The sequence below is a fragment of the Ctenocephalides felis genome, unplaced genomic scaffold (genome assembly GCF_003426905.1).
Source record: "Ctenocephalides felis isolate EL2017-DRISC unplaced genomic scaffold, ASM342690v1 CF-g0.4_SCAFFOLD_03571, whole genome shotgun sequence".
In the NCBI taxonomy this organism is placed as follows: Eukaryota; Metazoa; Arthropoda; class Insecta; order Siphonaptera; family Pulicidae; genus Ctenocephalides; species Ctenocephalides felis.
The window spans coordinates 41,766,335-41,789,573 of NW_020539725.1; the positions used below are offsets into that span (position 1 = coordinate 41,766,335).

The 23,239-nt window shown below is 28.8% G+C and overlaps 1 protein-coding gene across 1 annotated transcript; it reads left to right on the plus strand.

Annotated features, from left to right (window-relative positions):
• The first annotated feature begins 561 nt into the window (after positions 1–561).
• Positions 562–21,629, plus strand: LOC113386065 (organic cation transporter protein). Its single transcript, XM_026623873.1, has 13 exons — positions 562–632; positions 5,050–5,221; positions 6,043–6,227; positions 6,303–6,326; positions 7,412–7,600; positions 14,477–14,580; positions 15,164–15,318; positions 18,842–19,010; positions 19,173–19,322; positions 19,400–19,575; positions 19,730–19,864; positions 21,050–21,243; positions 21,320–21,629. The coding sequence occupies exons 2-13, from the start codon at positions 5,179–5,181 to the stop codon at positions 21,518–21,520; spliced, it is 1,725 nt and encodes a 574-aa protein (XP_026479658.1). The 5' UTR covers positions 562–632; positions 5,050–5,178; the 3' UTR covers positions 21,521–21,629.
• Positions 21,630–23,239: the final 1,610 nt, after the last annotated feature.

Consider the following 23,239-nt stretch of genomic DNA (forward strand, 5'->3'; position numbering starts at 1 on the left):
ACTTCACGTATGTGTTATAAATGATCATCAGAAAGATGCAGTTATGATAACATTCTTTTCTTGGCGTTTGTGCGTTGTTGAAGTTAAGTTTTTTATCTAAAACGCCTGTCTACACATAAAAAACATAGCATTTTGACAATTTTTACTATAAATTTATTTGAAGTAATAAACGTAACCTAGCGTTGCCATAATAACGCTATGTTGTGGTTTATTTTATCGTAAAATTTGTCTTTTTTTTCAAAATAGTAAGGTTAACGATACAGCTTCACTGAAAATAGTCCAATAGTTAATCGTATCTAATGTAAGAAAATTTATATTTTATCTCGATAATTAAAATTCGAGACTGAACAGCTATTAGATATGAAATGACTCATTTCAAATATAATTGTCATTTAAAATTTTACGGTACGGCAATGTCGGCAACCGCAGACTTATTATCCGCAAATATCGAGAATATTTATTCGCATTCAATCATTCCGCGTAAATGAAATTGAAATTTGCTCGCAATTTTTAAATAATTACGTTATCCGCTTTTAATTAGCCGTTCGAGATTATATTAGGACGGCAAACGGTGACAAAATATATACAACACGAGAGATGTGCAGTTCTGTATCAGTTTTTAGGATGAAAAGGTGCTTGATAGTAAAGAAATATGATTTGTGAATTTTTTATGATAAATATTAATGCCACAGAGGTGTTGTTTAGCTGGTAGAAGTGATAGTTGAAAAGTGTGAAATTTATGAAAAATTTTCGTGCGACATATTTGAACCAATTTGGTATTTTGTATGTTTCATATTGCAATATTTCTTCTATTATTAATTTATAAAATATTTTTTGATAATCAAATATATATATATATATATATATACACACATATATATATATATATATATATATAAATTTTTGTTGAAGAAAAAATAAGTGGGTACTACTATACTTACTAGCATCTGATCCTCAACTCTTACTTCGCAAGTACTTCAGTATACTCTAAAATTTAATAAAAATTTAAAAGATTTGTATGATTATTTAAAAAATTGCGTTTTACTAATTTTAAAAAATAGAGTAAAATCCTATTCTATAAATTATTGTTTTTCTATCTTAGTCTTTTGAATTGCTGCCTTAAAGCAAATATTTGCATTGGATATAAATCAAAAATCCTTTGTTTTTATTTATAACATCTTTGTTTCTATTACTTTTTAATTAGTATTTTTTGTAGTAAACTAATTACTACTTCATCTTGATTTATGTTTTCAGTCACAATTTTAAGTTTTTATTGATTGGTGGTTATTGTTTAGTTTTATAATAAATATAATCATTAGATAGCCTTGAATACTTTTTTGGACTACTTTTTTCGATTACTTTTTGGGTAATAAATTTTAAGAATTGTAACATGACATTATAAACTAAATATAGTATTTAAAAAGCAGATTGAAGCATAAATATGAGAGCAAGGAGATCATAATTTTGGTTAATGTTCACTAAATGATACTCATGAAAGTTTTAATTTTTTTAATGAATATTGTTGATATTTCTATAAATATGGTAATTATTTTTTTTAAAAAATGTTGAGTACGTTTTTAAAGCGATGTACTGAAATTGTTGTTCTTGATTTTTATTAGATGTTTTTAGGCCTTTAAAACTTTTGAATTAATGCAAATACTACTACTATAAGCTATTTTAGTAATTCATCACTTTCTGGGTTTCATATTTTGGATTCAAAATTTGAAGTTTTTCAACGTTGTAATTTTTTTATGTTTATTAATTAGACTTTGAATTTTTTCCATGCTGAAAAATGAATTTTTAGTTTTAGAACACAGTATGAATCCTAATGGTACATAATAGTTTAGGAATCTCATTTAATCTTATTTTTCATATAATTTGTGGATCTTTAAATACTATGGTGCCATTACAATAAAATAAATAATTCCTTAATCATTTTGTTATTAACAGTTACGTATGAAGCATTTTTGGTCTATTTTTTTTTGAATTTTTTTAATGTGTCTTGTAATGTGGGCACTTTTGCCAAATCAAAGATTTTAAACAAGTTTCATGAACTTCCCGATATGTGTAAATAATCGACTTAATCAATGAAAAATAAATTAATTTATAAGTGAGTAAAAGTATTCCGAGTGGATTTGTTATATATAATTGAGAACGAATGAACAACTCAAAGTATTTTCTAAAAGCAAATTTTCAAAATTCCAAGTCTCTATCGTTAGACCAAGTAAATCCTTTAATTTTAATTTTGACAAACGTCAAAAAAACTACTCATTTTCTCAAACTTTGATGAATTTTTAAAACTAAACTACTTGTCGTAAGGCCGTAATATTTCAGTAAGTTCTATAAGACCATGATGTATATCGCCAAAAAAGTTCCATAATAAAGATAAGATGTATGATTAATAATAACATTTTTAATCTTTAACTAGAAGAATGTTTTCACAAAAATCACATACCAGAACTAAAATACTAATTTTCAAAAAAAAGTTAAATGCCATTGTACTGATTTATTTTTGTGCGTTATAAAAAGCAGCGAATTTAAGATTACTATGATTTAAAATTCTGGTGTTATATAACTTCATCATTTCTTCTTCAACACCTGTCTTTGGTAATAAAAAATAATTATTTATTCCATTTTTCATCGACTATATTCTATAATTAAAATAGTGCATGATATCATGATATCGATTTCAATAGGTAAACTTTTAAAATAATTAATGTGACATATTACACGCAACATTCTACAATGGTGTTAATCAACTAATTTAATTGAATGATGCATACAAATTGCACTAATAAATGTTATATAAACAATTACCTAGAAGAATCTTTTTTCTTATCAGTTTCATACCGATGTAATAAATTAGTTTTGGAATAGTATTTGGTTCAGTTTTGCTTGTGAAAGGTAAAAGATAACTTCTGTAGAAATTTGTTGTTTGAAGTAGGAATTTGTTGTTTTTTTTGGTCCATTGTTATTTTTTGTTTGTTTGTTAAGGAAGTAGACTAAGTGTCTATGTGCTTTAATTCCAATTGTAAGTTACGAGTAAAACGTGAAAAAAATATAAAATTTCCTAACTTACCAACCAAAGAATTCTAGCAAAAATTACTTTGTCTTCAAACTAGCTTGGCTCCGTCTAAAATCATTTGTTGTTCAATATAAAAAATCTATGCCATTACTATTCGGAGACATCTTTAAATAAATTGCTAAACACGTGTTTTAATTTTGGATCATTGTCAAGTTCATGAACTGTTACATATCAGTTTCTGTCAGACACAGAGTACCTACTTTGCATTTATATCTATATTTATAGTTTATTGGTAATTATTTGTTTCAAAAATAAATAGTTAATTTTTAATATGTGATAAAAAGTTGAATCTCGAAATTCGTAATTTTTGTGCTATTTTTGTGTTCACCTGTTTGATGTATATTATGTGAATAATATTGTGTGTTGATTTAAGTATTTTGTATATATTATGTAAGTGCATTTATTGTTTTCTTATTATGTTTGATTTAAATTATTGTTTTTGTTTTATTGTTGTTCATTTATTTATTTATTTATTAATTATGGTCGGGTTAGTTATTAAAATAGATCAAAAACATATAATATAATAATTTTTATTTTTTGAGATAGTATATATAAAAAATTAGATGACAATATTAAGAGTGCATCAAAAGAGTGGATGAGCTATTTGTAGATAATATTATCATATTAAATTATGTTTCTGTCATATTTTTTCATATTAATTTAGTTTTTATTATATCAATAAATTCTCAATCTCATTTAAATAAACAATACCTATTAGGGGAAAACTAGTGGCGGACACCTAAGGTTGTTAATAAATAAATCCAAAAATATTTTACGAAATGTCAATGAAAAGATTTATACTCGCCTAAATAACAATTGTTAAATAGAGTATCCGGTGCCTGGTGCCGTCCGGCGTTACTGGACTTTCCCCTACTCCTGCAAACATTCTCATTCTATGAGGTTTACAAAATTTATCCAAAATTTTTGCAAAAGTTTTCTCTCTCTTGAATGTGTTGATAATTTTCAAGTTTGTCAAATTTCTAATAACCCCAAAAAATTTTTTTTTTGAAATTTAAAACTCTTTTAATCTATTTTATCTTATTTTATTTTTTATTTTTATTTTTGAATAAAGAAGTATTTTAAAATAAATAGACTGACTTCTTCCTCTTCAGTCTTAATTTGCAAATTAATTTTGTTTATATACTTTTTTATTTCCATACAACAAATTAAAAGTTAGAATTTTCACTTAAGGCTTCAATTAGACATATAAGTAGGTATAAAATAATTTTAATATTCTTATTCAATTTGATTTTTATACTTATTCAGAGTGCAAATTTCTTTTCATCTTTTGCGCAAAATGTGATTTGGAGATTAAACTCTTATGTTTCTTGTTAATTACTTTTAATTAATGATTTATCAATAAACGTCGGCGATAAAATTGGGCACACTTTGAGATTGAGATAATTTTTAATGATTCTTAAATTTTTTTTAGACGTCACTACATATAGTCAAAGTTATCTCTTTGACTTCATATGTTATTTGCAATTAGAAATATACATATCTAAATATGATATTAGTTTAGAATTGATTTGAAGATTGGTTATGTATTTCATGCGTTTATTAACAAAATTTTAATCGTGAGAATGTAGATATTACGAATATACAAAAATTCAACTGCTTTTTTCCGTTCTAGTCAATTTTCTCATTATTTTCTTTAGTTTAGATTGCTGATAAAGACGCAATTAATAATGAGCCCTAAAATATTTATTTGCTCATTGAAGTCGAATAAAATACCCCATTTAATTTGGCATTAGGAGCTTATTTTTACCGCATCTATATCAAGAGTTAAAAAAATAATAATAGAAAAAAAATACAAAAAGTTTATTTTATTGAAAATGAAATTCAAATTCAATGCCAAATTGTTAAATTGTTGTTCGTTTCGAATTTATGAGATTTTTAGAAAATATATCTTTTATTTAAAAGAATGTTGTCGATTTTTTTTAAATCTAATATTTTTTTTGCAGGAGCCTCTTTTGGGGCACGGCGGACGTAAAGTACGTAAAGGGAGTCTATCAAGGTCTTATCAAATAATATCAAAAAGACCTTCATACGAACTTCATCTGAACCAGGAAACTAATCAGAAACCAAAGAAAATGCAACCGCCAGATCTATGTCGAAATATTATGGGAGATTGGGGTAAGAACTTATCTAATATTGTATCAATATGAAACAAAAAGCAAACTATAGGGCAAATGTTTTCTTTTTATTGCCTTCATGTTCGGGTCTTTTTTTTCTAATATAACAAGGAAAATCAATATGATCACTAAACTTCTATTGTATTTTATCTCATGGAGTTTATGATTATAACTCAGTATACCTGAATTGATAAATAGTATACTAATAATTTTTTTTTCGATTGAAAAATAAATAATACTAAACCAGGCAAACATATCGTTTAATCACATTTGATGTAATCTTATTTTTTGTATCAAAATGTACATATAAAATTATTCACGGGATTAGTGGTTAGGTCTCTGACTTTCTACACAGAAGTTTCAGGTTCTTTACTCTTCTTGGATTGCCAGATTTTTAAGTTAAAAGAACATTATAAAAAAAATCTATATAAATAAATTAGACCAATGTATGAAGGTAAAAATGAATATACCTACTATTAAATAAATATATACTGTTGAATAGATATTTTGTTCAATCTCTCATACCAGATACCTCTGTCCGAGATGTATAAAAAAATAAGCAGTATCTACATATAGATGAAAATATGTCTCCAAGTGAAAATAGCCCTTGATGCAATGCTGTAACAAATTGAATATTATCAGTATTGAAAAAACGTCTAATAATAAAAATATATCAAATCTAGATAGAACAACCGTTGGATTCTCTTATCAAAATTAGACAATGAGTAAACTATCACAATATCACAATACATACACCACTCATAAATTCTCATTGCTGTATTCTATACTTGCATTTATCAAAATGCGATTTTTTTCTTTTAGGAAAATGGCAGCTTCGATCAGTATTAATAATCTTCCTCGTCAAAATTCCTGCTTCCTGGTTCATGGCCTGCATCATCTTCACGGCTCCTGCACCAAAACACGGAGAATTCTGGTGTCAGCCGCCTGAAGATATTCGATACCACAATGCAACTAGGAAATGGATAAAAATTTCACATCCTGTAAAGGTTAGCCAAAATTATTTTGATAATTATTTGCTTCATAATATAAATAATAACATGTTTAATTGCTTTTATGATTAGCGACGGGATAAAAATGATGGCAAGGTACGAAATAGTTCAGAAATTAGAAGAACATTGAGTAAATATGATAAAAATATTTATTATTTGCCTGCTGCATTATGCATTTTTAGATATAAGTTTGCACGATGACTATTAAGTTGAGTTCTGGATTTTTTTATGAATTTCATTATGTTTTTATTAGTTATTATTTGTTATCAGTTGTGAAGTGTATCAATCAGGAACAGTATTGGTATTTTATTATTACTTTTTTACTTTATTTATTGGGTTTTGGTACATGACATTTTTTACTTAAAAATGTTACTCGCCCAAAGACTGGCATATTTTCTGGTCCAACACAAAATGTATTCACTTTTATTTATTAAACTGCACTTTTTTTAACTGATCGCTGATCAGCAGTATGTGCAATATACCACACACCATTAGAACTTGTTCCATGAAAGAAAAAAATGTTTTAATGAAGTTTTATAAAGAGTATGTATTAATGCTGTAGGCTTCAAAATACATAGACTGCTGACTTGAAAGGCGATAGTGACGTCACCAAGTGAACGAGCGTTGCCGAGAACCGTCGCATACTCTCGATTGCTACTCTCGTGCTCCACGTATTACATAACCATGGTAACTATTATGACATTTAAGCAAACGAGAGTATTCGACAGGGGCAATCGAGAATATTCGACGGTTCTCGGTAAAGCTCGTTAGCCCGGTAACATCATTATCGCCCTTCAAGACTCTTTTTAATGGAAAGGAAACATATTAGGAATAGCAGTCAATGTATTATGAGGTTCATGATTAACCCTCCGTCGGTCAGATATTTATTTACCTTCGAATAGTCGGAGTGGTCTGGCTGGACCACAAATTTTTTCGTCCTGATTTTTTCATTGATCGACAACTAATAAAATTTTAGGAAAAGACCAAAAATTTCAAGTAGATAGGATTACAAAAAGTATTTTTTTTTTAATTGAAGTCGAAAAAAGTCTGGCCAGGCGACTCCGACCGACGGAGGGTTAATGTAGATTAATGTAGAGAGGAAATGCATTGGCATGTGTAACAAAACAGGTTACGTTATTAAATATTTAATAAATTACATTCCATTTGGTCATCATATATAGGAAGTATCAGATCAGGAATTCGTGATAGACTTCTGCAATGTCTACGACGATGCGAGGGAGCATGCTAGGGACTGGGCCAACCTCTCTCTCTCGGTGACTGATCCGGGAGAATTTTCTCCCAGAAATGCCAGTGTTGTTCCATGTGATAGATTTGAACACCACACGCACTACACGTCTCTGGTCACGCAGGTCAGTATGTTAATATTAATTTATTGTAGGTTCGAAGATTTCTGATGGAAAATTCTTCAAAATAGAATAAAGTTCGAAAAAAAATGTTTCGAATAATTGAATTAGTTTGTTTTGAGTTCACGTACACTATGGCACAATATAAATATTTAAGGTGAATACCATCGTGCCTTTAGGCAAAATTCAGGAACTTTTTGTACCGTAGTTTACAATTTCTGCAAGCTTCATTCTTTTTCCGAATTTAAAAAAAATGAATAATTTTAAAAGATTTTTTGGAAATTTTGAAAGTTTTGAAATTTTTGGGAAATTTTGATTATTTTTCAAAGTGATCACACTGCATATCTGTTTTAGATATGAACCATTGCAGTCTAGCGGTAAAATATTGTAAATTTTTGGCACATATAGAAATTTTAACAAAATTTATACTTATAATTAAAATCTTTAAAAAATCTTTTTCCATTGGATCTCCGAAACCACTGAACCTGTCTTTCCAAATATTCATCTATTCGTCATTCATCATTCTCGTCAAAAAACCTTGCACGTTTTATCAATCGTTCAAATCGGACGCTCCGTTCTCTCAAAAACTGAATTGCCATTTTTTGCACGTTTTCGTTGTATCATCGAACTGGCTGGATCCTGCCTTAATCAGCATATCTTCCCATCAATACAAATCGATTGTTGTTTGAATCTCGCGAATCGGTTGATTCGTGCTTCCCAAATCGTCGACCAAAGATTGAATCCGCACATACGTACACACAAACTTTGATACACATACACACATACAAACATCGATTTTTCTAAGATATGCCAATATTTTCAAAAGGCTTTGAGAAGACATATATACAAATTTTCATTTTCGATTTCTTGAATAATGAAATTTATCTTTTGGAATGTTATGTTGGTATCTTGAGAACCATCAAAACATCAACTATTAATTTTTATTAAATCTGTATAGTGAATATGTACACATTTTTGACAAAACAAAGAAAGTTTCATGATTAGTTGACATTTACTTTAATTTTATTTTATTCATATAACTACGGATTTCGTAAATTAATTTGAAGTAACTTCATGTGTAATAGAGCTGATATTTGTTCAAATTTTATTTTAATTTCTCAATTATAATGATTTTTGAATATTTTATTTATACTTCTTGACGGTTCAATAAATAAAACCCCTCGCTAGTGAATACCAACCTTTGTTCTTTGATAAGAAATTAAAACTATTTTGGATATTTTTTATTCAATTTTATTCAATTCTATAGGCAGAAAGTGCTGGCAAATATATGAAAAAATAAAATTACAAATTAGTAGATACATCTAGTGGCTTATTAAAATGGGCTAATTAAAATATGATAAAAAAATAATAAAAACAAAAGAAAACATTGAATTTAGCAAAATGGAAGTATTATTAGTCCAAGAGCCCGTGGGCGGATGACAGTATGTATTTTACGACACCTGAGATTTTGTGCATCGATTCCTCTATACCTATCCTACATGAAATGGGGACTGACTAAGCCCAAAGTGGCGGACACAGCTACTGCGCAGCTGGTAAAGGTACCTTTTTTTCGCCCATATCCGAACCATTTTACGACGGTTGCCGTTTCGAAAATTTGAAAATATAATATTATTACTATCGTAAAATACCAATGGCAGACGATTATCGCGCGGTTAACATGGTGCAGACGATTTTGAAAATGCAGAAAAAAATTTTTTTTGAATGTATTTTACGATGTCTGCCATTTACATATTTTATTCCTTATAGTATCAAAACCTTATATTTATCACGGCAGACGTGTACCTGGTGGACCAACATCAGCAGAGTTAAAAAACTCAGCTATCATTTGGCCTGATAGTATGCATAAATCTCCATGTTTTATACCGATATAAGCAATTCTTTCATAATGATAATAGAAATTAATATTTGTTAGTTTATATGTGACATTTAATAATGTTAATGATCGGAAAAAAGATTTTTTACGCTAAATTCGTAAAGATTAAAGTATACAAACGATAACAACAATTATTGTAATATTTATTCTATTTTTTTATTTATTTTAGTCTAATTTCAAAATATTGTATAAAAATAAAGTTATACAATATTATATATATATATATATATATATATATATATATATATATACTTTCTTTATTTATTATAATCTCGGAGCCATATCTCGCTTTTGATGATTCCTCATCATCCGCTGAATCAGATTCTATAAAATAATAAATCAGATGTAAAATAAAAATTATTTGAAAATCCAACTGAAGATGTTTGATAAAGACGAGATTCTCCGACCATACTTAAAAAATTAAGCTGAATAGTATTAATAAGATATTGTATGTGGGTTCTTTGTTAAGTGTAGCAAACATTTGTTGAAGATCGATTTTTTTCAGAGAATTGTAAGGTCTTTTTTTTGTTAAAGAAGGCTGGATTGAAATCAGAACCAGTAAAAGCATGACAACAAATTGAAATTCTGGCAAACAACTAACCAGTTCGCTTCGTGATGTTAATATATCTCTGGTTATTTTCAACCCCATTTAGCATCCAAATATTTGAATTACTATATTTCTCAGTTATGTCATATTACCAATTCATATTACCAATATTATACTTATATTTTGCAGTATCGAAGGCTCTAATAGGAATATTGCAACGATATGCTCAGCGATGTTACGGGCGTGGTTGATAATGTTTGTGTCAGGTTCTTCATGTGAAGTACAACAAAAATCTTCAACAACACACGATTGGACATTTGTGATTATCATTGTATAATTGACAGTCTCAGAAATTCAAATAAATTAACAAAATTTAAATAAAAAATATCGATCTTCAACAAGGGTTTGCTACACTCGGTTTAGCAAAAAAGAAAATTTAACAGGAAACCACCTAAGATATTTGCCAAATATATAATGCAAAAAGACCTAAATGACGTGGTTCTTGGACGGTACAAACTATTCATTAATAACTATAAAGTTTACAACGTCAATGAACAATTCAGCAGAAAAAATTCTAAATTTTGGTGCAAGTTCAATCTCGTGTTTTATCAACAATTTTTAGAGCCCACTATAACTATATTAGGAATAATATCTATAACAAGCAACCAACATTGTTGGGCGCATTAAAGTATGGTCGGAGAATCTCGTCTTTATCAAACATCTTCAGTTGGATTTTCAAATAATTTTTATTTTACATCTGATTTATTATTTTATAGAATCTGATTCAGCGGATGATGAGGAATCATCAAAAGCGAGATATGGCTCCGAGATTATAATAAATAAAGAAAGTATATATATATATATATATATATATATATATTGTATAACTTTATTTTTATACAATATTTTGAAATTAGACTAAAATAAATGAAAAAATAGAATAAATATTACAATAATTGTTGTTATCGTTTGTATACTTTAATCTTTACGAATTTAGCGTAAAAAATCTTTTTTCCGCTCATCAACATTATTAAATGTCACATATAAACTAACAAATATTAATTTCTATTATCATTATGAAAGAATTGCTTATATCGGTATAAAACATGGAGATTTATGCATACTATCAGGCCAAATGGTAGCTGAGTTTTTTAACTCTGCTGATGTTGGTCCACCAGGTACACGTCTGCCGTAATAAATATAAGGTTTTGATACTATAAGGAATAAAATATGTAAATGGCAGACATCGTAAAATACATTCAAAAAAATTCTTTTTCTGCATTTTCAAAATCGTCTGCCACCATGTTAACCGCGCGATAATCGTCTGCCATTGGTATTTTCCGATAAAAATAATATTATATTTTCAAATTTTCGTAACGGCAGCCGTCGTAAAATGGTTCGGAAATGGTCGAAAAAAAGGTACCTTTACCAGCTGCGCAGTAGCTGTGTCCGCCACTTTGGGCTTAGTCAGTCCCCATTTCATGTAGGATAGGTATAGAGGAATCGATGCACAAAATCTCAGGTGTCGTAAAATACATACTGTCATCCGCCCACGGGCTCTTGGTCTATATAGTTAATTATACTAAATTAGGTCTTCAGTTATTTTTCTTTTAAGTCTGGTCGTCTGGCTTAATTGGCTAATTTGTTTTAGAATTGTAGGTGTGATTTTGGATATTAATGTGGATTCTGGAAATATTACCCATTAGAAAAATTGCACTTGGCTGTAAATTACTTAGTCTACCCATTCTCATCTTTACGGACCATAACTTTTATAATAATTGAATTTCAGACAAAATGTTTTTTCAAAGTAGACATCGGAGTCAAAGTCCCTGAAAGCGATCTCTAGATTTATGTTTCAAATTTTATTTATATGGGTAACAGAAATTTGTTTAGAGCTTCTGTTGTTCGGGGTATTAAGGATCCCGACGTTATAAGCAATCAATAACTGTTTTTGTGTCAATATGGTTTACGACAGTCGTAAAGCGGAAGTTACGGATTCTATTCAATCTGTTTCCTATAAAGAAAACACCTCCACAAGATTTCGTGATAATGAAAAAATATTTCCACAAAACACCTTCGAAAGGGAAATGAAATCGGAGAAGATGTAATGAACAATATTTAATGATATATTTTCAGAGTTTATATTTATACTCATAAGAATCGTGAATTTCATGTTGAATTACACACTGGGTAAATATTGGGCGTTATTGCCATATGTTTTGGACCCGAATCTTATGTCTTAAACAAGCTCCAAAAAGTTTGGTTAACCAATTATTATAAACTTTTAAATATTAAAGTATGTTAGTTAAATTGTGTTTAGTTATAATAAATTTAATGCAAACATTTTATTTTTAAAAATCTTCTATCTTTATTGCCAATTATATATGTACTCTGACAAGAAAGGGTTAAAGGTACCCCCTCTTGGAGTTTTGTTTAATATATTTCTACCTGTTATTAATTGTCAGTACAATAGTTTAAACCAGTGATTCCCAAAATGGTCCATATGAACCCTCAGGGGTCCTTGATAAGTTTCAAGAGGTCCACCTCAGCGAAAAGGAATTTTAGACATCAACGATAGTGGTTAATATCTATTTTTTATTTATTTTAAAGTCAATTAATTAATGTCTAAATTTGTTTTTGAATCTTTACTTTAAATATTTAATACTAAACGTTAGTACAAATAGAAATTTATAAGAAAATCAATATCGGCTAAATAGAGGGTTTATGACAAAGCGCCAGGGGTCCACGACACAAATAAGTTTGCGAACCTATGGTTTAAACTGTTAGTTTTCAAATAAAAATTGTTTAGTCAGTTATCAAAATTAAAAAAAAAAGTTTAGGAACGAACGCAAATATTACGATTCAACTATTCAGTTGCATTTAATTACAATGCAACAGATCAATTTTTTATTACCAAATGCAATCTAACTCATTATTTGTAAATGATTACATTCTAAACATAAGAATTCAATGTTAATGGTGTTTCATAATATCTTCTCCACAATATTTAATTGCAAGTAACATAATTATGATAGTTTCAATTTTCTAGTTTCAATTCTCTAGAAATTCAACCAAAAACATAAACGGTGTAAACTAATTAATATTTTTCATTTTGTACAATAATAATTAATGTAGGTAATATTTTTTTTAATTAGTATAAATGCTCTTAACCCTTTCCACTCGGATGCCTCTACTCTGGCAAAATAGTACTAACTAAATAATAATAGTATTAGTTTTGCTTTGTACGAGTAGAAAGAATTAAATTATGATAAACGAAAAAATTTAAACAATCTATGAGAAAAATCATGTGATTTTTAATTTTTGACCTTCGAGCTATTCGACTATTTTTTTTGCAATAGTTTCACGTGATGTCAACCGATTTTTTCTAGATTTGACTTTAATTATATAATGAATTTGGCACAAACAATCTAATTTTACTTATTTGCTTTAAAAATTAAATATACATTTATGGGTCGAGGTTTGGTGACAATATAAATACCAAAATGTTCTTGGTTAATTGGTCATTAACGAAAATAATTATTATTAATTTTTACATATGGCTCAAGTTATGAAAAACTGATTATTTAAGATTATAGACCTGCCTTCTCGCAGAGTACCATATGTAAATCACGTTTTTTTGCACTTAACAAATATTGATATGACTATTAACCAGAATGTACCTTTAGTTCCAATCTGAATTACGTTAAATAATATTAGTTTGGCATAAAATACCCAATATTTGTTGTTTTAATTTTCACATATTATCTCTAATTTATTTCTACTTAAATGTATCTCGCATCTGATCTTGTTTATGTTTGTTCAGAATAAGGAATGTTTACAGAATAAGTCAATAGTGTCTAGTGTCAATATTTGTTCTAGCCTTACGCGGTACATTTTCGTATAAACGAAATTTTATTATCTTACAAAGAATTCTCTTTATAATGAAATCGTTAATCATTAATTAATTAACAAGAAAAAAATTGACTGTGTTTTGTTAATATATTAATATAGTATTTTGTTAAGTGAATATATATTCAATTTTCTTGCACGTAGTTGTGAGATAAATCCATCATGCAGTAATGGTTATGAACGTGGATTAGAAAAATTTAGTCTCGGGTTTGATCCCAACCGCGGCCAGTTAAGTATCAAGTAGTATGATGAAGAATATAGATCCCAATCTTATATATTCCCAAGTGAAAATTGCCCTTTGTAGGCATTGCTTAAACAAATATAAACCAACAGTATTAGATATACATATAGTCTAGTCATACAGAAAAAAAGTTCTTGATCATTGGGTTGCCACGTCGAGGTGAAATACTTGGTTAATATTCATGATATCAAGCACAGCTTATAGAACACGTTGATAATATTTATATATATATATATATATATATATATATATATATATATATATATATATATGTTTATTATATAATTCCAGTTTGATTTGGTGTGCTCCCGAGATATTTTAGTAGCAGTCACTCAATTCTTTCATCTTTTCGGAATTCTTCTCGGCGGCATTTTTGCTACGAAATTAATTGAAGGGTAAGTGTTGATGTTTCAAAGAATGAATTTTAATTGCTATTTATTATTTGTTTGATTCGGCAACAAAGAACCAAAGAACAAGTGTTCAAAGTTCTTTCCTAAATATTATCAAATGATGCCTTGGTATTTCTAAAAATATTTAGGGTGAGATTCTCAAACCAAACTCCCTGACAAAATGGTGCTGAAACAGTTTTCATACAAAATGGTACTAAATACTGTTAAAAGCCACCTGATTGCTGAGCAGTACAGGCATTATAGAGAGAAAACCTAACCCTGCATTAACTGCATCTTTGTGGTGTGCTGGTTTGGCATAGTGAGATATGAGTAAAGTTGCAATTTATGTGTAAAACGCCTGATCGCACAGCAAATGCATTACATTTTGTCAGTATTTAGTACCATTTTGTATGAAAACTGCTACATAACGTAACCTTGCCATAATACTGGTCTATTTTATGGCAGAATCGGCTCCTTTATTCGCCTAAAATGACTAACAGCACTTTTTTGCTATCATTTGCCCTCATTTTATCGTATAATCAAATTTTCTATATTCAAATAATGGATTTTATCTTTTTTGCATTTTCAGGTATAGTCCTCGACGTGTTATGCTCTCAGGGATGTTAGCCCAGGTGGGTTGCGGTGTTCTTACTGGAACTGTAACTGTTTTTGAAATTCATATGTTTTTCCGTTTCCTCTCTGCTTGTTGTTGCTCTCTTATGGTAACTGGAGGTGCTGTGATATGTAAGTTCAATTATAAAATTTTATCAGTTTATTTAAAATTTTTTAGCTCCTTCAATTCATTTTCATCTCAGAACAAATATTTTTCCATGAGATAACTTCTAATTCAAAAATCATAAATTTTGTTCACTTCAAATTTTGTCAGCAACATATCTAACTCGATCATCTAAAATATCTTGTTCTACTGCTAATTTACTTATTCAAACATTTTTTGGTTATTATAAATTACAATCAGTCATTATAAAGAAAACATAATATATGAGTAATTTTGAGTAACATATGTACCAGGAAAATGGGTTCGAAATGTTATCCAGTGGTAATCCGGTTTATTATGTACCTATACTAATGAGCTTCTAGGCAAAGTACCTGCCGTGATTATCATTTTTGAACGAATTATTATTAATATATAAATATTTATATCTACCTTATATAAATATTTTGTTTTCGAACAAGAGAATTTGCAAACTTCTCTAATTGCGTTATTAAGTTATTTTCTTCTTTTAATATAATCAGATAAATCATTATCATAAATAAGATGTAACTTCGGAGTAAGTTATTTACATAATATTCCTTTATAAATTATATACATCACGCAAATCACGAATTGTATATTTCTCCTTCGACATGAAGTAATTGCCATTACCAGTTAGCATTATATGGCGTGCAAATTATATTCTGTAATAATGTTTATTTGATAATTAAACACGTTTATTATCAGCAATCAGTTTATAGTGTGGAAGCTAAGTGAAAATATTTTTTTAAATTATAATCTAATATTAGTAAATATTTTTTGAACTTATATTATAATAAAAGCGTGAAGAACAACTCAGTTGGATACTAAAATATAATTTATTTGATTTTACTTATTTATTTATTTATTTATTTATTTATATAATAAATCGTATTGTACTTAACCTATTAAAAATAATTAATTTATTGGAAAGAACTTGTGTTAAGTATGTGTCATAATTATTGGATCTTTCACACTACGCTTGATATAAATAATAACTTTAATAATTAATTAATTATTCTTTCAATGTAAATTTTTGTTCAAACTAGTTATTTGTTTTAAGAGTTCATGTGACACACCCTTAATTATATTACAGTATAAATATTAAATTATATTTCTACTTATTCTACATAACGTGTTTAAGAATTATTTATATGAGTAAGTTTTGAAATTTGTCTTACTGATCCAACAAACCAATAATATAATGATTAAATTAAGTTGTGATATTTTGAATGTAGAGTGGCAAAAAGTACAACTGGTATAATTTATATTATAATATTACTAACTTTAAAATTGAAAAAAATATTCGAATTTCTGTATATTATTATACTATCAAATTGAATCCCAACTCCTTTACTAATGCATAAATCAATAATTTTCGCACAAGGATACATGATTATACGATTCTGTGATTAATCTGTGACTACTAATTTGATTTAATATCTATGACTGATAATAAAATTAATAAATGATCAATACTAAAAATACAAGGGTTTCCATAGCGTAATGGTTAAGCGCACTCTCTCATATCGTGCTGTAGCGATGTCCGTTTTTACTTGAAACTATATATGAAAAGTATGTTCCCAATTGAAATAACCCAATTTCGGACGTAAAATGGCAATTGAAAATCTTTCACACTATTCTTCCCTGAATACAGTTGGAGTTTAACTTAGCTTACTGACCTGCCCTAGGGCATTACTATCAATTATTACTAAAAATAAAAATTTGGTTTTAATAATATCAATAAACGTTAGGAATATATATATATATATATATATATATATATATATATATATATATATATATATATATATAATAGATACAGTCGGTCAAGTAAGAGCGTGGCCGACTTTAACGACAGTTAATGAAAGATTTCGGTCTCATTCTTTCGTGGGCCGATAAAGTGAAGCTTTGTCCTTGATGCATTGTCAAAAAAGGTTTAGTTGCAGTTGATCTTTTGAGAAAAAAATACGTTGAACGCCATGAGTGCTAAGTTACGCGTCGCGCTACGAGGCTGCGCCCTTTTGCATGCACCTAAAAGGAAATCAAATGTAGCAATCAGCTGCTGCTAAACATATGAGAAAGTTGAAGGCATTTGTACAGAATTCGATACACCTATATAAAGTTGCTAAACATGTCGATGATTTATCAGAACGTGGTTCAAATAAAAAAGAAGAAAAAAGAACAGTGAATGGGTATTTGCTGAATCCTGCTTTAACACTGCAGCAAGGATGAGCAAAATTAATGGCAAAATGTTTAGAAATATCTACAGATATATGTACAAAACTATCTGAACCTTTCTTCGTATTCATGATCTGAAATGGCGCAACACAACGGGGAAGCCTCTGACGACTGAAAAACATGTGCTTCTTTTCCGCTTGAGCACATGAAAATATTGTTAGAGATTTTGAAAATGTCATTTACACTTTTGAAAGTTCTATAGGAGCACGTACTGCCCTCATCGAGCCGTTAAATTAATATCCCCTGCCCCTCATAGAGCCGTCAGACTAAAATAATCCGTTAAATTAGTAAAAAGCAGGCGTCGGAGATGCCAGCCAATTGTCCACTCCGGTGGTGACTGGACACATATTGACCAAATTGCATCCTTGCTTTTAACGTATACAATGCATATATAAATATTAAAGATTCATAAAATAATTATTTTTATAAATTAACCCGGCCACGCTCTTACTTGACCGACTGTAGAATAGATTTCTGTATTGTAAACCAAGTAATTTTTCTTAGATCGGAGTTTTTCCATTTTTCAAGAGTTGGTTGACTCGAACTTAAAACTTTTGACTATTTTTATAAATTAAATTATTTCTTTAATGTTAATGATAAAATAAATATCTTGTCTTGAAAATTTAAAAACTAGCAATGAATGGCCAAAAAGTTTTGAACTTTCTAGAATTTGCTACAATGGTTTTTGAAGAAAAAATATAAGACTTGGAAGTTTAGTTGAAGAACTGTATTATTTATTTGATTTTTTAACTGAATATTCTAAATTTTGAAATAATTATGTGGATATTGAGAATCGCTGTTACAGGCTGTAGGAAGTTATAGACTTGAAAATACCCCCAAGCGATTTAGAGTATGTAGTCTTTATGAGTTCGGATATAATACATCAATACCCTGGTTTAGCAGAAACCCAATTAAGAAAACTTTTTGGTGCACATGTAAAACTAGAAGAAACCAATTCGCATGTTATACGTAAATATTACATTGTCTATTAAAATAAAAAATCTAATTTCTCTAATTTTCTAGACAATGAGATTATAGGGTTTCTAGACATAGTTATTTTCTGTTCTTACTTCTATTATTAATCCTGATATCGCGCATATTAATCCAGATTGATTTAAAAAAACCCATTCTCATTTGAAATAATTTAATCGTTGCTAAGATGAAATATTGAGATGCTCCCTAATTAAAGAGACAATGGTTCGATCCTTGAATATTTTTTGGAAGTTTTATAGATGTTAACTACTTATTTTATAATTGACATCGTTATTTTTTCAGTCTGTGATATTACCGGAGGCAAATATACAACTGCTGCTCTGGCACTGTATGAGCAGTTCTGGTCAATAGGTGTTATTATGCTTCCGGGTTTAGCTAGTATGTTTACCAGTTGGTCTCATCTCTATATGGCCATATCCATACCAACTGTATTCTTATCATTATTACTTAAGTAAGTACGAAGATTTAAAATATATTTATTGAAAACTAAATTTGACTAAAACCACTAATATGGTTGGACAGCTTCAAATTATTATCCAAACGTTTTAGTAACTCTTTGCTTTTTTGCTTCATTAATATATTGAAACCTTATTCAATCTTCAATTCTATTTAGATGGGTACCTGACTCACCTTCATGGATGATCAAAAAAGGCTACGTATTAGATGCTCAATGGATTTTAGAAGATGCTGCCAGAGTCAATAAACGCCAAGAGCACTTGCCTTCTGACTTGGAAGTCCAACTGCAAGGATTGGCTGCAGCAGCGTAAGCCATATTTATTTTTTAATATTAATCTTATTATGCGTATCAGTTTGTTCATTTTTATTAATTATTATTAACAGGAAAACAGCTGATCCACCACCAAAATGGTCTCATATCTTTAGAGGCCCAAGAGCCAAAATTAATCAGCTAGGTCTACATGTTTCATGGCCAATTCATGTAACTTGTTATTATGGAACTTTGCTGAATATTAGAAGTTTTGGTAGAGATCATCTGTACATAAACACAGCTATTGCAGGTAGATAAACTTTTCTGATAATATTTTCTTATCATTTAGTTCTTGTGGGAGTTGCGATAGTTTGTTATATATAGACATGTGGTATGCCTGCTCGATTATGTTCTATTAATAATTTTATAAAAAATATTGGTTTTATAAAGTTTTTTACTTTTAGGAATATGTGAAATTCTCGGCGTGACGATCTGCATGCTTATAATTATGTTTACCAAAAAGAAGTGGGTGTGGGCAGGTCATTTGTCAATCGTTGGTGGATTGATATCTTGTTTCTCGTGGTTCCTGCCTAGTACCTGTAAGTTGATATAAGTTGTTGATATTATACTAGCTCAGAAGATGAAATAACTGATAACAAGCTATCATATGCTTAAATGATTTTGAAAATACAAAATCTTATCTTCGAACGTAAATTCATCATCCATGGCCAACCATGTGTATCTCTTTGCAAACTGATGGTTTTGTAAAGAATAAGTTGCTATTTTAAATTGTAGAATATTAATTTGTCTTTCAAGTCGTAATCCTGTATTTAACATTCGATTTGAGTAGCTAATCTTCTAAAAGATTCATATGCTATTTTAGACTACGTTTAAGATGAACAGTTTTTATTCAGTATAAGTGTCTTCTTATATCTACATATATATAAAAATAAGTCGCGTTTTCCTTCCTGGCGATATAACTCCAGAACGAACCGATTTCGATAATTTTGCATTCGTTGGAAAGGTCTCGGGCTCCACAAGGTTTATAGCTAAGAAAATTAGTGGTGCATGGCATTGTGCCGTAATGCGAATTGCTGGAACTTCACGCACCGTAATTAAAAATCCGAGTAATGACATTAGTGAGAATTATCAGAATTATGCTTGGTTAAGTCAACGAGCAATTCTTGCCGTGAAGAATAATGATATACACGCGCCGAATTTCACCATTCAATCAAAAATTACTGGCGATTTGGTGACATACCAATGATTCCGACTGGTCTTCCGTTTGACTTCAAACGATTGCAATTTCCAGTTTGCCTAGCGTTTGCAATAACAAGTTGCAAGGCCAATCGCTTAGGGTTTGCGGGATAAATTTCAAATAGATTATTTAGAAAATCATTGTTTTTCACATGGGCAGTTTTACATTGCCTGTTCACGAGTTGGAAAACCATTCGCTTTGTTTGTGTTAACGTCAAACCAAAAAACAAAAAATGTGGTTTACCATAGAGCACTTTAATGAAACGGATAATAAAAAGTTTAACTAAAAAACACTTCATTTTTGTAATCGAAATAAAATTTTTTCTTTTCAAATATAAAACAAAGAAAAAAATTCTTTATCTTTCTTACGAAACCATCTGGTGGCGAAACGCAGTTCGCCGGGTTAGCTAGTATATATATATAATATTTCAATTAATTGTAATTCTTGCCAACTCGCTGAGCACAATCCTACTTTCTAAGATTATTGCAATGTTATCATAGATGAGTAAGAATTTTTTTTTTCTCAGTATCCGGCAACTATGAAATTGCTGCTTGGATGCTGATGGCAATGCCATGCAAAATAGTTCTATCAGCAACCTTGGCATTATTGTTTGCTTGCACAAGTGAATTAGTTCTTCCTGAAATGAGACCCATGACTGGATTTTCTACTGTCACTTGGGCTAGATTTTGGCTGCTTAGTGGACCTTTTATTGGAGTCCTGGTAATTTTTTTTCTGTTTTTGTTGTGAAGATGTTTTGATGTTAAGTATTAGAAATTATTTTATTTATTATTTTTAGTCTATATTTGGGGTGCCAGCATCAATGACCGCTTTTGGCGCACTGACTGCTGTAGGAGGCATTTTCACTCTGATTTTAAGGACACCAGAAGTTTCAGAAAAAGTAGTACCTGAAATGCCTAATAATAAGGTAAGTGCTCTGGATCCAACAAATGCTGCAGTTTGGACGGTACCTGTGGATGAAGACAAAACGAGACTTTGAAAAAAATCGTAGGTGATTGTAAATAATATTACGAAGGTGAGCCTTTTAATCAGGATTTTAGTTTTAAAAATATTTGGTGTTTAAACAGTGAATTAAATACAAATAATATTACAACGGACTATTCAACAATGCTTGGGTAATTGTTATGAATCGTGGACTATATAATGATTTTGAAAGTTTGAGATTTGAATTTATATATATATATATATATATATATATATATATATATATATATATACGTATATCGTATATATACATACATTAGTTTTTGAAATATATAATAGTAAACAATAATTTTTTATACAGGCATTTATTCGATTATTGAAAAGAAAAATTTAACCTATGTGTAAGTTTTCCATACATTTCGAGTTGAAAATTGACTATTATTTAATGCCTAAAACCACAAATTATTGACAAACACAAAAAATAAAAAAATTATGTATAAAATTGTATTGTATATACAAGTCTACAAATTATGCACTCAAAATAAGTCAATTGTCTATCGAAACGTATGGAAGACTTACTATTTTTTTAAATATAAATTAGTTTTTTTTTCAATAATTTGATATATTCTTGTATAGAAATTTATTTAATCACTATTAGAAAATATGTCTAATTTTGTTGAAACTTTTTAAATGAAAAATAGCAAATTTCATAGTATTTACACTACAAATGTGGACATTATAGATTTGTGATAATATATTTGAAACAAATCTAGTTTTATAAATTATCTGCAAATATGGATTAAACATCACACATGATGATATTTTGTGTGATTATGTACAGATATCAGATATCATCATTCAGATATTTATATATAAGCAATATAGTTCATGGTACTTAATTTACCACGTTAATCATACATAAGTATGATTAAATTTATTATTTAATTGTTTATAGAATTATTATTAAGGTCACAATTGTTAATAAATATAAGTTTAATTCAAAAGGCACTATTGTAAATATCTTAAAGAATTACATAATGATATTTTGATAGGTAATGTTAAACTTATTAGGTTTGTCGGTCAGACTAATTATGGGTTGTAAAAAATTCAGTTTCGGTTAATGAACATCTAAATATATTTATTAGATATTTAGTCCTTTACCACTAATATTTTATTAAATGGTTATTTGTTAAATTGATATTTGTAAAAATTCATTTGCGTATTTATAGTGAAATCTATCTAAATTTCGTGTTTTTTTTTAAATCTTGTATCAATCTTGTGTCAATATACATGACTTACAAGGAGAACCTTTGATTTACACTTCTGTGATTTTGAAGAATTTTGGCTTAGAAATAGAGTCAATAGTCAAACCGAACACCTTGAAATTTTTCATAATTAAACCTTCGCTCATAGGCCTATAATATTTTAATGTGTTCAATTTGACTATCAACTCTATCGTCATGAGAAGTTTTATCAAAATCCTAGAAGAGTAATTCGAATAAAAAGACATGGGACGTTGTGCAAAAATTCATTTGGCCAAAAGTTGTGCAAAAAATGTTAAATTTTAAGATAAATCTACTCATTAAAACTTCTAGAAGTTAGTATTAATTAAGACTATTTATTTATTTTCGACCAGTAACCATAAATATTTTTTACAAAAGAACCAAGTAAAATAAAAACGAAACTTGTGATATGAATCTTTATAACAGTTTGTACATATGAACATATAATGTATATAAACAATATAGACAATATTTTAAAGTTAATGAACTTA